This window comes from Babylonia areolata, chromosome 35, assembly GCF_041734735.1.
Source record: "Babylonia areolata isolate BAREFJ2019XMU chromosome 35, ASM4173473v1, whole genome shotgun sequence".
NCBI classification, from domain to species: domain Eukaryota; kingdom Metazoa; phylum Mollusca; class Gastropoda; order Neogastropoda; family Buccinidae; genus Babylonia; species Babylonia areolata.
In genome coordinates this window covers 16,132,253-16,147,434 of record NC_134910.1, presented here as the reverse complement: position 1 = coordinate 16,147,434, position 15,182 = coordinate 16,132,253, and the positions used below count along the sequence as shown (strand labels likewise).

Sequence of the window (15,182 nt, the reverse complement as noted above, 5' to 3'; positions counted from 1 at the left end):
TTTTTTTCCCCATAACACAGAACTTCAATGTTACATATATACACATCAAACTGTACACATACATGCCCCCATCCTCACACACACACACACACACACACACACACACACACACACACCACACACACACACACGCACATACGCACGCATGCACGCACGCACGTACACACACACACACACACACACACAAATAATTAATATGAATTATTTTCAGGACGAGAGTGGATCCCCAGGTTTGGTGGTGGCTGTCAGTGTGGATGGTCAGCTTGTGTGGGCACAAGGTGAAACTGTGTGTGTGTGTGTGTGTGTGTGTGTGTGTGTGTGTGTGTGTGTGTGTGTGTGTGCTCATGTGTGTGTGTGCTCATGTGTGTGTGTGTGTGTGTGTGTGTGTGTGTGTGTGTGTGTGTGTGTGTGTGTGTGCCTGCTTGTGTGTGTGTGTGTTCATGTGTGTGTGTGTGTGTTCATGTATGTGTGGTCATGTGTGTGTTTATCTGTGTGTGTGTTCATGTGTGTGTGTGTGTGTGTGTGTGTGTGTGTGTGTTCTTGCTTGCACGGTGGAAAAGAAAGAAAGATGCTGAAAGATAGAGATGGAGACAGAAAAAAGGAAAAAAAAAAAGAAAAAAAGAAAAAGAGAAAGACTGACTGATACTTGACCTAGCGATAGTGAATGTGAAGAAAATCTATCTGTCTCTGTGTATCTCTGTATTCTTTACTCACTGCTGTCACTTGGTGTCAGATCAGTTCACTGTCATAGCCTTTAAATCTTCAGCAAGAAATCATGTGTGTGTGAGTGTGTGGGGAGGGGTTTCAGAAGGGACGCTGACAGGAAGAGACAAGTGAATGCACACTGTCAGTATCAGTATCAGTATTAGCAGCTCAAGGGGGCATCACTGCATTCAGACAAATCCATATACGCTACACCACATCTGTCAAGCAGATGCCTGACCAGCAGCATAACCCAACATGCTTAGTCAGTCCTTGAGAGAGAGAGAGAGAGAAAAAAAAAAGAAAAAGAAAAAAAAAAGAAAAAAGAACTAAATGAATATTTAAAATTTTAAAAATGAATAAATAAATAAATTGTTAAAAAAAAAAAAAAGCTAAAAAAGAAAAGAAAAAGAAGTAAATGAATATTTGTATAAATAGATGAATTGGAAAAAAAAGATAATAATAATGATAAATTATAATAATACTGTGAAAGGGAAGAGAGAGAAATAGTCAGTCAGACAGTCTCTCCGACAGACAGACAGGGAGAGGTGGAGACAGACAAACACAGAAAGAGACAGAGACAAGCAAGGAAACAGATGAGGGTGGAGGGGAAGGGGGGTGGAAAGGAGAGAGAGAGAGAGCAAGGGTATACAACTTTAATGTGTGTCAATGCAGGTGTGTATATTTGTGGTGTGTGTGTGTGTGCATGAGCATTATATGCTGCCAACAAGTCTGTGTTTAGATGTCTTCAATACTGTGCAATGTTATTTTGGACCAAGCACATCAAGTTAATGTGAGAGTGTGTTCATTTATCATGAGTGCTCTCTGTGTTTGTTGATCAGCTGTAGTATTGAAAACAGGATGCTTTTCTCATGAAAATATGTTCACTTAAGGTTGAAGTATCAGTGTTCAAGATAAACCATACATTTACCATGCATATGAAATGAATAACTCACTGCAATGCATTCGTTCATCAGATTTTTGTTCTTCCCCAAAACATTATTTATCAGTAGGCACTGTATCATCAGATCATACACAAAACATCTATTTCACATACAATACAAATGAAACTCAAAGAACACCGGAAGATTAAATAGATAAAATCAAGAAATTATAAGCACTTGACTATTCAGATGATCAAGACAGATACATTGACAAAGAGACAAAAATTAAAGATAAAACCTTATGCTATAAATACTTGATCAAATAGGCAAATGTGAAATATCACAAATGCAATATGTACCTGTTTCAGCACATACACACACACACTGGAATATATATATATATATTGCAGTTCTTTAGGCTCTGGGTGAAACCTGGCTATTGTGAATTTGCATCACAACATGTACGTCATGGCATGCTTTCATCATAATAGCTGCGTAAGAGTGACCCTGGTAACATGTAAACAACTTATCCATTGAGGAAGGAACATGATCGTTTAAAAAATTTGGAATATTTGACAGATTGATGTTTGTTTTTCTTTTTTCTCTTTATATATATATATATATAGATAGATAGATAGATGATATATATATATATATATATATATATATATATATATATATATATGATTTTTGATATGTTGTTGCACAGGTTTAGGGTTTGCAGATGTGGAAAACCGCCTTCCGTGTAAACCAGAGACGGTGTTACGCATTGCCAGCATCAGCAAACCCATCACCATGGCCATTGTCGCCAGAGCCATGGAAAATGGTGTCCTTGACCTTGATAAACCGGTGCAAGTTTATGTTCCGCAGTTTCCAGAAAAGTCAGTCAATGGAGAAAAGGTGGAAACTTGTCCATTGTCTGTGTTGTCACTGCTGATTGATTGTTTTAGATAAAATTAATACATGCTTCTTTGGGGTTCCTTTTCAGCATGGCATTGTGTTCTTGGGAAAAGCTTTTTCCTCTGATTTTCCTCAGTCCGCCAGTGTGTGAATGGGTTCCTGACTTCAGGTGGGGAAGATTGGAATGGTGAAAGGAGGGGACTGGGTCCAGCCTTCCTATGAATTCACTGCCTTCCTATTCCAAGCCCTAGACACAGTGGGTATGAATTCACTGCCTTCCTGTGCCAAGCCCTAGACACTGTGGATATGAATTCACTGCCTTCCTATGCCAAGCCCTAGACACAGTGGGTATGAATTCACTGCCTTCCTATGCCGAGCCCTAGACACAGTGGGTATGAATTCACTGCCTTCCTATGCCAAGCCCTAGACACTGTGGATATGAATTCATTGCCTTCCTATGCCGAGCCCTAGACACTGTGGATATGAATTCACTGCCTTCCTATGCCGAGCCCTAGACACTGTGGATATGAATTCACTGCCACCCTATGCTGAGCCCTGGACACTGTGGATATGAATTCACTGCCTTCCTATGCCAAGCCCTAGACACAGTGGATATGAATTCACTGCCTTCCTATGCCGAGCCCTAGACACTGTGGATATGAATTCACTACCATCCTATGCCAAGCCCTAGACACAGTGGATATGAATTTATCAGTAGCCAAAACAAAACAAAACAAACAAACAAAAAAAACTATGGGAGTTTTTAACCTTTAACCTTAAAGTACTATGAAAAAAGAATGCACATATTTAACCATTTATGGTGTCTGTTTCTAGGTATTAATCTCATGTTCATTGCTGGATCCTTCATTGTTGCAACTTGTTGCAAGTTGGTGTCAGTGTCATGTTTAGTGCTGTAAGAATTCAGTGAAGTTTGCTTTTTAATTCAGAAAAACTATGCCTTATCAAGCATGTTCTCTCTCTCTCTCTCTCTCTCTCTCTCTCTCTCTCTCTCTGTGTGTGTGTGTGTGTGTGTGTGTGTGTGTGTGTTGGAGTGAAATGGGTTTTTATTAAGTTGGCTTTTTAATCATGAAAAGTGATGTCTTATTGAGCTTGTTTTGATTTTGTATTTTTAAAATTGTTCTTGACATATTTTACTGTTAAAAAGCTAACAACAACAAAAAACAAAACAATATGATTTCACAGACTTCACCACTTGTGCTTCATCCAGCTGGAGATAATACAATAATTGTGATTCTGACTCAGTTTGGCTTCATGACTAAGTGATTGTTGTTGTTAGTAGAGGGCTTAGAAGGTGGCGTTCTACATACGCTGAATCAGAACAGGCATCACTGAACGCCACCAGAGTAACTCAGATGTAGTGCAGGGTCTTCTCCTATCTGTGGCCTCCTGGCTACCTATCATTGATGATTACATGTGGATTGCTGGGACTGTGACTGATGAACCCAGATGTTGTGTATTGTCATGAATAGTCTTGTCTTGTGGGTCTTGTGTCATGCTGTGTTGTATTGTGATTGTATTGTGTTGCATTGTGTTGTAAGGTATTGTGTTGTATTCTAATGTATTCTTATTCTAATGTATTCTATTGTCAAGTAAAAATGATCTATATTGAGGGTAAAAGAATTAGCTTATACAGCTTTTTTATTTTTTAATTTTTATTTTTTACATCCTGCCCTCTTTGCATTGTGACACATTGAATTGCACTGTATTGTTTTGTATTGGATTGGATTGGATTGCATTGCATTGCATTGCATTGCATGGACATTCATTGCATAGTATTGTATAGCATTGCATTGTATTGCATTGCATTGTGTTGTTCCAACAGGTGAAGGTGACCACACGACAGCTGCTTTGTCACCTGAGCGGGGTCCGTCACTACAGCAAAAATTACATGAAACAGAAATCCACAGCCAGCCCTCCACCAGATGGCGCCACATCCAAGGCAGAGGACAGCCAGAAAGCAGCGGCAGCGTCCAGTGAACCTGACGAGTATGAGAATGCAGAGTATTACATCAAAAACAAGTTTGAGTCGACACAGGCAGCTCTTGCTCTGTTCAAGGATGACCCTTTGGTCCACAAGCCTGGTGTGTGTCTTTTTTTTTTTCTCTTCCCCCCTCCCCCCTGCCCCCCCCCCCCCCCTCATTGCAATGAAGGTTATATTTGTCAAGAAAAGAAAATCATGTAATCAAATTCCACATTAAGGTGATCAAAGTCGCAAAAATACATAATCAGAATCTCAAAAATACATTATCTGTTTCCATCAAAAAACCAGTGAAGCAACACATGGTGGAAACTACTTCAAGGAATAAACATAACACTGACAAATGCTTCACTGTGGCTACATTATTCGTTAATTGTAAGGGATTTTAAATTTTGCATACCCCCCTTCCCAACACACACACACACACACACACACACAGCCTCACACACACACACACACACACACACACACACACACACACACATCAATACCCATAAACAGTGATTCTGATAAACACTTTGAGAAAATACGGTGTGTCAATAACAGAATTTCACACAATTTTGCTTAATTTTAACAACAAATCTGCATTTTCACATTATCGTGACAATGAACATCTGGAAGAAGTACAAACTCACACATATATGTACAGTACAGGTGTGTGTCTTAACCACAGGTTTAGGTCATATGATGTCTTCTGCTGTCTGTGATTGTTCTGCACTGCTGGCTTTGAATGTTTGTTACTTTCTTTGTCACATTGGTTTGGGTCGTGCAGTGATGTTTGCAATTTCACGGGTAAGGTATTGAGAATGGGATATCACAGGGAAGATATTTAGGATGGGTAATCACAGGTAAGATATTTAGAATGGGATGTCACAGGGAAGATACTGAGAATTGGATATCACAGGGAAGATATTTAGAATGGGATATCACAGGTAAGGCATAAAGAATGGGATATCACGGGTAAGGTATTGAGAATGGGATATCACAGGTAAGGTATTAAGAATGGGATATCACAGGTAAGGTACTGAGAATGGGATATCACTGGTAAGGTACTGAGAATGGGATATCACAGGTAAGGTATTGAGAATGGGATGTCACTGGTAAGGTATTGAGACAGGTAAGGTATTGAGAATGGGATATCACAGGTAAGGTATTGAGAATGGGATATCACTGGTAAGGTACTGAGAATGAGATGTCACTGGTAAGGTACTGAGAATGGGATATCACAGGTAAGGTACTGAGAATGGGATATCACAGGTAAGGTATTGAGAATGGGATATCACAGGTAAGGTATTGAGAATGGGATATCACTGGTAAGGTACTGAGAATGAGATATCACTGGTAAGGTATTGAGAATGGGATATCACAGGTAAGGTATTGAGAATGGGATATCACAGGTAAGGTACTGAGAATGAGATATCACAGGTAAGGTACTGAGAATGGGATATCACAGGTAAGGTACTGAGAATGGGATATCACTGGTAAGGTACTGAGAATAGGATATCACTGGTAAGGTACTGAGAATGGGATATCACAGGTAAGATATTGAGAATGGGATATCACAGTCAAGGTATTAAGAATTCCTGATCTTGGTGTGATCTGGTTTTGGGTTCATGTTTTGTTGTGGAGAGGCCGTGTGTGTGGCAGGGTGCTGGCGAGTGTCTGTGCGTTTGTGTTAGTGTGCACGCCTGAGAGCGTGTTGCAAGGATGCGTTTTTTTGAGGGAATGATGGGTGGGTGGGCGGTTTCCAATGTTCACTTGTGTGAGTGTTTTCTGGGACGTGCTTCTGTGTGTGTGTGGTGGGGTGGGGTGGAAAGGAGTATTGATGGGGGAGGCGGGCAGTGGGGGGCGAAATGTAAAGTGCTTTGAGCAGTATTTCTTGAGAAACACGCTATACAAATGTCCATTATTGTTATTATTATTGTATCACAGGTAAGAAGAATGAGATATCACAGGTAAGGTATTAAGAATGCAATATCACAAATCACATATTGACACAAGCTTACTGTTGGGCTACCAGCAAAGTGAGAGCTGTATGATCAAAAGTTTCTCCATTCCAATGGGCATTCATTTACAGCTTAGTCTTTTGTGAAGGACTATGACTCTCAAACTTGGAGGGAAGATTGCACTAGCTCTTAGTGCGGCAGCCTTGGGGGCTAGTTGGCCTTTGGGAACTATCATAGTGCCAACTGTCCTAAAACCCTCTTGGCCGAGAGAGTGGGGATGTAACTTGGGCAAGACACTCTCCACTATAATAAAATTCTAGCCCTGATAGTTGGCACAAGAGTTGCCTCCTCTGCTGTTCTGATGGTCATAGTCAGACATGACTATCATACATAAAAGTTTGAATATCCAAAGGGATCATATAAAATTACACTGACACATCTAAGAACACGCTGTGGACAGGATCTAATTTTGTCATCTCACCTGAAAGACTGGTACCCTGACCACCACTCAAGGTCGAGTGGACGGTGAGCGTAAAATCCCAGTCTGTGTGAATCGAACTCAGGACCCAGGACCACGTGTCTGGTCTCCTCAGTGGAAGTGATGTGTGTGTCACAGGCACGAAGTACCTCTACTCAATGGAAGTGATGTGTGTCACACGCACGAAGTACCTCTACTCAGTGGAAGTGATGTGTGTGTCACAGGCACGAAGTACCTCTCCTCAGTGGAAGTGATGTGTGTGTCACAGGCACGAAGTACCTCTACTCAATGGAAGTGATGTGTGTGTCATAGGCACGAAGTACCTCTACTCAGTGGAAGTGATGTGTGTGTCACAGGCACGAAGTACCTCTACTCAATGGAAGGGATGTGTGTGTCACAGGCACGAAGTACCTCTACTCAATGGAAGGGATGTGTGTGTCACAGGCACGAAGTACCTCTACTCAATGGAAGTGATGTGTGTCACAGGCACGAAGTACCTCTACTCAGTGGAAGTGATGTGTGTGTCACAGGCACGAAGTACCTCTACTCAGTGGAAGTGATGTGTGTCACAGGCACGAAGTACCTCTACTCAGTGGAAGTGATGTGTGTGTCACAGGCACGAAGTACCTCTACTCAGTGGAAGTGATGTGTGTGTCACAGGCACGAAGTACCTCTACTCCACACATGCCTGGACGCTGGTCGCGGCCGTTGTAGAGGGCGCCACCAAAACAAAGCTTCCAGTCCTTTTCCGCCGTCTCTTCCGTGACCTTGGCCTTGGCAACACGTACCTGGATGAAAATGATCCATTGATCTACAACCGTGCCAGGTAAGTGGAGGTCAAGGAAAGGAAGGTGGTAGAATGGTACAGATGATTGTCAGCACAGAGTCTGTGAGGGTCTGGGTTCGAATCCTGCTCTCACCCTTTCTCCCAAGTTTGACTGGAAAATCAAACTGAGCGTCTAGTCACTCAGATGAGATGAGAAACTGAGGTCCTGTGTGCAACACACATTTGGCGCACAGAAAAAAACAACAACACTCCGTCAGTACCTTTCTGTTGAGACTACAAAAACTCTTATTTCTGTTTTTGTGCTGTCATGAATCGACAACTGTAATTCTCTTCTCATAGGCTGTCCACATAATCTTCTTCAGTGAATTCAAAAACTTAAAAACAATTCTGCTTGTCTGACTTTCAGAGTTCTACGTACTGATCACATTTCTCCCCACCTCTGCACTCTACATTGGCTCCCCATTGAAGCGAGAATTAGATACAAAGTTGTGTGTCTCTGCTATTCTGCTTTCCATTCTGCAGGACCTACATAACTTTCTGACCTTATCAGTGTTTACACTCTCTCAAGAAATCTCCACTATACCTCTGACTGTTACCTTTTGAAACTTCCTGGTGTCAGTACAAGAACCTATAGTGAACGTTCTTTCTTCTTTGCTGGTCCTCACATCTGGAACAACCCTCCTCATCATATCCGTGCATCTGATTCTGTCTCTGCTTTTCACTCATCACTAAAAACTCTTCTTTTTTTTGATAAAACCCATCTATAAGCACTCTCAGCTTCCACTTTGGATGCATGAAGAGTGGGAAAGGGAGGGGGGTGGGGGTGGGGAGGGGTTTTGAGAAAGTGGTCATGATTGATTTATGTAATTTGTAATATTTTTCTTTCATGTAAAGCACCCTGAGCTCTTCAAGAGAAAGGGCACTATATGAATGTACATTATTATTATTATTAAGGCAACAAGAATGTTGTCCCCTGGCAAATTCTGTAGAAGAACTCTACTCTGATGGGTACACAAATGTACGTGCATGCACTCAAAGCCTGACTACGCGAGTTGGGTTTTGCTTCTGGTCAGGTATCTGCCTGGCAGATGTGGTGTAGCACATATGGGTTTATCCAAACGCAGTGATGCCTGCTTGAGAAACTGAAACTGAAATGGAAACAAGGTTGGGTCTGAAGAGAAATGAAGATTAGCACAATGAGAATAGGAGATGAAAACCCATTTGAGAATGTCTTGTTGTCTGAGGAATCCATGATATTGCTGACTATTTGAGCTTGAGACAGGAGTGGGGTTTAGTTAACCAATACTGGGATGACATCACTTGTGTGGTGAATTTGAGAAACTGTAGTTGTTTGAAGCATCCATGACATTGCTAACTATCCGAGCATGAGCTAAACTGGAGTAGGGTTTAGTAAACGACTGGCTCTGGTTTATGTTGTATATACCAAGCTGTGCCATTGGCTAGGCATTTTCTAGTTTCTTCTCCGTCTTCTCCTTCTTCATTCATGGGCTGCAACTCCCACATTCACTCGTATGTAAATGAGTGGGCTTTTACATGTATGACCATTTTACCCTGCCATGTAGGCAGCCATTCTCTGTTTTTGGGGATAATTTTAGTTTCAAAAACAGACACATTTTTAATGACAGACAAGATGAGGATGAAAAATGAACAACATGAGAAATATCAGCGAACATAAACACATGCATGTTCATGTGTGCATGCTGTCCTTCTTAGATACACACACACACACACACACACACACACACACACACACACAAACACAGAGCAACAAATTCACCGCGACCAGCCGCCGTGGCGAAGTGGTTAGCGTCGCGGACTGACGGCTGGGAGGACGCGGGTTTGAATCCCAGCGGAGGTGGGTTTTTCGGCCCGTGGCCGGCTCCTACCCAGAGTTGAGTGTGCTGTGGGCTTAAATGGGGAGACTGGGACCACGCAGTCAAGTGTCATCCACTTCAAGGATGCGCCTTTGGGTGTGTTGCTCTAATTACTTGACCAACACTGCAAGTGTCTGTATCTCTCGGGCCTGGTTAACGCCGGGATATCATTATGACAGGAAGCGTAGAATACAGCCTTGTCATGCAGTCCCAAACCAAAATGGACCTCCACAGCAACATCGTCATCATCATCATCATCGTCATCCTCCTCCTCCTCCTTCATCGTCATCAATATAAACAAAATAGTCTCAAAGTCTGTGGCCTTTCATGCCCTACTCTCATGGTGACCTCAATTTTGATACCCCTCCACTTCCGTGCTTGGGGTGAGTCCTGTCAATGTTGTCGGTGTCGGCAGATTCATGGGGGGCTGTTGTTTGAGGGTCGTGGTGACGGTCTCCACTCTGGGAGGGACGCTCACTCAGTCTGGCTCCGCGACTAAGCCATTACTGTCGTTAGTAGGGGGCTTAGTAGGTGGTGTCCTAAGTACGTTAAAACAGAACAGGCACCACTGAACACCACCGAAGTGACTCAGCAGCAGTGCAGGGTCTCCTCTGGTGTGTGGCCTCCTGGCGACCTAACATCGATATTTCCCTGTGAACTGCCGTCGCTGGAACTACAACGGACGAACCCGGGTGTGGCCGTGTATGGGGGAATCTAAATGAGCGGCGTGGGAGTAATGCCACTGAAACGGTGCAGATGATGGGGCAGCAAAACAAATTCACCGCTGCATGTGCACACTCACAAACACACACACACACACACACACTTATGTATACACACACACACTTATGTATACACACACACACACTTATGTACACACACACACACACACACACACACAAGCAAATTCAACACAGTGATTACTAGTGATAATTGAATTTTTTTTTTAGGAGATATATACATATGTATATGTAATATATTGAATGATATACATCTACATCTATTCATATATAAGTGTCTATATAGATTCATCTGTTTATTTATTGGGTTTTTTTTCTCCCCAGGAATTATATACGAAACAAGAATGGCACCCTTATCAATGCACCATACGTAGATTGCTCCTATAAGTACGCTGGAGGCGGTTTGCTGTCAACAATGCCAGATCTTCTGCAGTTTGCTCACATCATGTTATACAGTTACCAGTACCAAGAGCCAGTGACTGAAAGTCTTTCTGCCCAGGGAAAAGGTTTGTACAGATCGTGTGGAAAGTGTGGGAGTGTTTGTGTGGGCAGTTGTTTCTGTGTGTGTGTGTGTGTGTGTGTGTGTGTTTAAATAGCGTTTTGGGTGGTGGAATGCAAGTGTACCTATATTCTGAATGCATGTTTTTTATATGATATGTGTGTCTCTGTTTACGTGTCGATCGGACTCTCCAAAACCTTGGCCAGGAGGAAGGTGGCAGAATGGTTAAGACGCTCACCTGCCAATACAGAGAGTTCATGAGGGTGTGGGTTCAAATCCCACTCTCGCCCTTTCTCCCAAGTTTGACTGGGAAATCAAACTGAACGTCTCGTCATTCGGATGAGACAATAAACCGAGGTTCTGTTTGCAGCATGCACTCAGCGCACTGAAAAATAACACATGGTAATGAGAGTGTTGTCCAAAATTTTGCAGATAAACCCACTCTGATACGTGCACCAATATATAAGCATGCACTCAAGGCCTCGACTAAGAGCATTGGGTTATGCTGCTGGTCAGGCATCTGCCTAGTGGATGTGGTGTAGAATATATAGATATGAATGCAGTGATGCCTCCTTGAGAAACTGAAACTGAAACTGAAAGTTAGCCAGGAAAAGCAGCATTGACTTCGAGTTGTGTACCTTGTAAATGGAGAGAGTCACCACTCTTTACTGGCTGCATTGCCAGGACACCTGGAAATGATCAAACCTTTATTTTCAGGAACCTCCCACTTCCACCCTGCCTCCCCTCCCTCCGCCCGCCCCACACCCTCCACCCACCCCTGCCAAGCAAAATCAGATGAAGTTTCCTGACACAGAGAATGACAAACTGATGAGAGTTCCTGGCACCGACAAACAGAAACACATACACACACATAGAGCAGGGTGACGGTGGTTTTTGCCGGTGTTGTTTTCAGGCGGCAAGGCCAGAAGCGAAGCCAGCACGACAGGCACTGTCCCTGCCTCGTCCAGCAGTGGAAAGCCAGGGTACCTCCGGCCCAGCACAGTCCGGGAGATGTGGACCCCGGTGGAGCTGGCAAAGTCTGTGGAGGAGGAGGGGATTTTCTATGGGCTGGGCTGGGCTGTGATGCCGGGAAACCTGACCGCCGCTGCTGCCAGCGTGGGTGGGGAAAACCCCATGTACGTCCAGCACACAGGGGGGGCCATTGGGGCATCAAGTGTCTTGCTGATTCTGCCCGCTCAGGGTGGTGGTGGTGGGGAGGGAGGGGCGTCGGCCTCACTGCCCGCAGGGGTGTGTGTGGCTATGGCCGTGAACATGATTGATGTCAGTCTGCGTAAAACAGCCCTTCAGATTGCGCAGCTCTTTGAACGGGTGTCGGATGAGTGAACTTTGTGTTGTGTTGTGTTGTGTTGTGTTTTGTTGCGTTGTGTTGTGTTGCAGGTCTTCAGATTGCGCAGCTCTTTGATCGGGTGTCGGATGAGTGAACTTTGTGTTGTGTTGTGTTGTGTTGTGTTGTGTTGCGTTGCATTGCAGCTCTTCAGATTGCACAGCTCTTTAACAGGTGTTGGACAAGTAAACTTTGTGTTGTGTTGCATTGCGTTGCGTTGAGTTGTGTGTGTTGTGTTGCAGCTCTTGAGATTGCACAACTCTTTGAACAGGTGTTGGATGAGTGAACTTTGTATTGCGTTGTGTTGTGTTGTATTGCATTTTGTTGTGTTGCGTTGCATTACATTACACTGCACTGAATTATATTACTCTTTTATCGACAGATTTCTCTGTGTGAAATTCGGGCCAGAGAGAGCTTGTCATTACATTAAGAGTACCACCCCTTTCTTTTTTTTTCTTCTTCTTCTTTTTTTTTTTTTTAAACCTGTCTGCATGTTTTCCTGTTAGAGTGAATTTTTCTGTGGATTTTTTTTTTTTTTTTTTTTTTTGCCAGGGGCAACCCTTTTGGTTGCTGTGGGTACTTAAAGGTGCGTTAAGTGCATGCATGCTGCACACAAGACCTTGGTTTATCGTCTCATCTGAATGACTTGCGTCCATACCACAACTCAAAGTCTCATGTAGGGGAAGAAAATACTTGCAAATGTAGGAACTGAACCAGCGCACTCAGATTCTCTCACTTCATTGGCGGCCGTGTTACCTGTTGGACAACACTCCACAAGTATTGTATTGTGTTGTGTTGTATTGTACAGTATAGTATTGTTTGGTACGATATTGTATTGTATGGTATGGTGTAGTCATCACTCCACTCTTCACAAAGACTCCAGTCCACACTGAAGTTTTCAAACCTTTAATAATGTCAACAGAGGGAGACAAGGTGGCAGCTTCTTCTCAAGAGCTCCCCACAGCTGTCTGTTACCATACACACAGTCACTGTGTAATTCACACATACTCACTGCATAATTACACACGGTCACTGCGTAATACACACACGCTCACAACAAAATACACACAGTCTCACTGCGTAATACACACACGCTCACAACGAAATACACACACTCTCACTGCATAATACACACACGCTCACTGCGTAATACACACACACTCACTACGAAATACACACATGCTCATTGTGTAATACATACACGCTCACTGCGTAATACACACGCACTCACTATGAAATGCACACACGCTCACTGCATAATACACACACTTTCACTGCGTAATACACACACACTCACTATGAAATACACACGCTCACTGCGTAATACACACGTGCTCACTGTGTAACACACTGGCATTAAGTACATCATAATTACAGGCATACAACACTACAGTGGTATGGTATAGTTTGGGATTGTATGGTATGGGATGGTATGGTTTGGCATGATATTTCATGGTGTTGTATGGTATGAAATGGTATGGTATATGGTATTTTTTCTGATTGTATTGTATCATGTTGTATGATACTTTATTGCACCATGTTATATTGTATTTACCAAAACGTCAACCACAGTACACATCTTTGCACAGAACTCCAGCTTTCATTTTTTCATCTGTAAGGGTACATGTTTCATGATCATAGTGGGGTTTTCTGCAGTATTTTGCTCTCTCTGTCTCTCTCTGTGTCCCTCTCTCTGTGAGAATTCATGGACCGTCTTAAACTACTTTACATCTTATATGATCATGAAACAGAAAACAGTTACCCGGTAGTATTAGTTGATCAATCCAGGTCTGCTCTTTTGCCTGTATGGTAAACCTCAGGGCTCTTTTTTTAGGACATAATTATACTATTCTCAGTTTACATTAACTACCCCTATTCTTCACAGCACTTTATGAAATGTTTGAAGGTATCACTACCCTGCATGTCAGTCATTATGATACAGAAGACGTTTCTCTAATGTTACAAGAGAGTATTGATCAGTTAGATATGTGGTCTGTTTTTGTCTTCATCCATTGAAAACCAAATACAATATGATCACTGCTCAGAAGAAGCGTTGAAATATTTCTGACAACCTTGTTCTTCTTTACATTAATATTGTAATTGTCAGAGTAGCTCACAATGATAAAATTCATGGAGTAGTGGTTGACAACAATCTATCATGGTCTGGTCACATTTTTATGTTATGTAAGAATGTAGCCAAAAAAAAAGGTATACCAGCTGAACAAAGTCAAAACCTTTCTTACTAATTAACGTTCTTTCATACATACATACATACATAGTATCTCATGTGAATTATGCATCCACTCTATTGGATTCTGCAAGTGAAAATATTCTGAAGTCAGTGTCTACTTTTCACAGATGTGCAATAAAATTTGCTGTCCTGAAATCTTCCACATTTACACCTGAAGACTTATGTCTGTTGGATATTCTTCCATTTAAATGGAAATTAAAATACAAAAAAGGAATTTTTATCTTCAAAATATTTTCTTTGTTGTGCCCCACCCACAGTCGTTAATAAAGTTCAAACTAATGATCTAGCAACATTTTCCACGACTATAAGATTATGTTACTCTGTTATCAGATGATTTATCTTCTTAAATCTAGTCTTTCATACTTGTGTGGTTTGTTGTGGAATGATATTTCAGCCATTCTCAATGTCTGAACTAATCTAAGTGGATTAAAAAGATATAGTATTCAGAACTCATGAAATAATTTGTGAACAGAATATCTTCAACTTTTCCACTCACTCACTCTTTGTCTCTTCCTCTCTCTTTATCTCTCTCTCTCTTTCTTTCTCTCTCTTTATGTGTTGTAAGTTAGATTCATTCATGTATTGTTGCTTTTTTTTTTTTTTTACATAATTTGAAATTTGCCTTTAATACCAGGCCATTTGTATTGCTTGTTTGTTATACTGTCCCTGTTGTGAGGGCAGGATGAAAACAAGCCTAATGTGCTTTTTCCTTTTTTCCCTGAATGAAAAAACATTTGGTTGTTCTCTTGGTGTTGT

At 42.1% G+C, this 15,182-nt stretch overlaps 1 protein-coding gene across 1 annotated transcript; it reads left to right on the top strand.

Annotated features, from left to right (window-relative positions):
- Positions 1-2,301: 2,301 nt before the first annotated feature.
- Positions 2,302-12,174, top strand: LOC143277990 (serine beta-lactamase-like protein LACTB, mitochondrial). Its single transcript, XM_076583003.1, has 5 exons — positions 2,302-2,486; positions 4,330-4,588; positions 7,570-7,735; positions 10,656-10,837; positions 11,744-12,174. Exons 1-5 carry the CDS (start codon positions 2,382-2,384, stop codon positions 12,172-12,174), a joined length of 1,143 nt encoding a protein of 380 aa, XP_076439118.1. The 5' UTR covers positions 2,302-2,381.
- Positions 12,175-15,182: the final 3,008 nt, after the last annotated feature.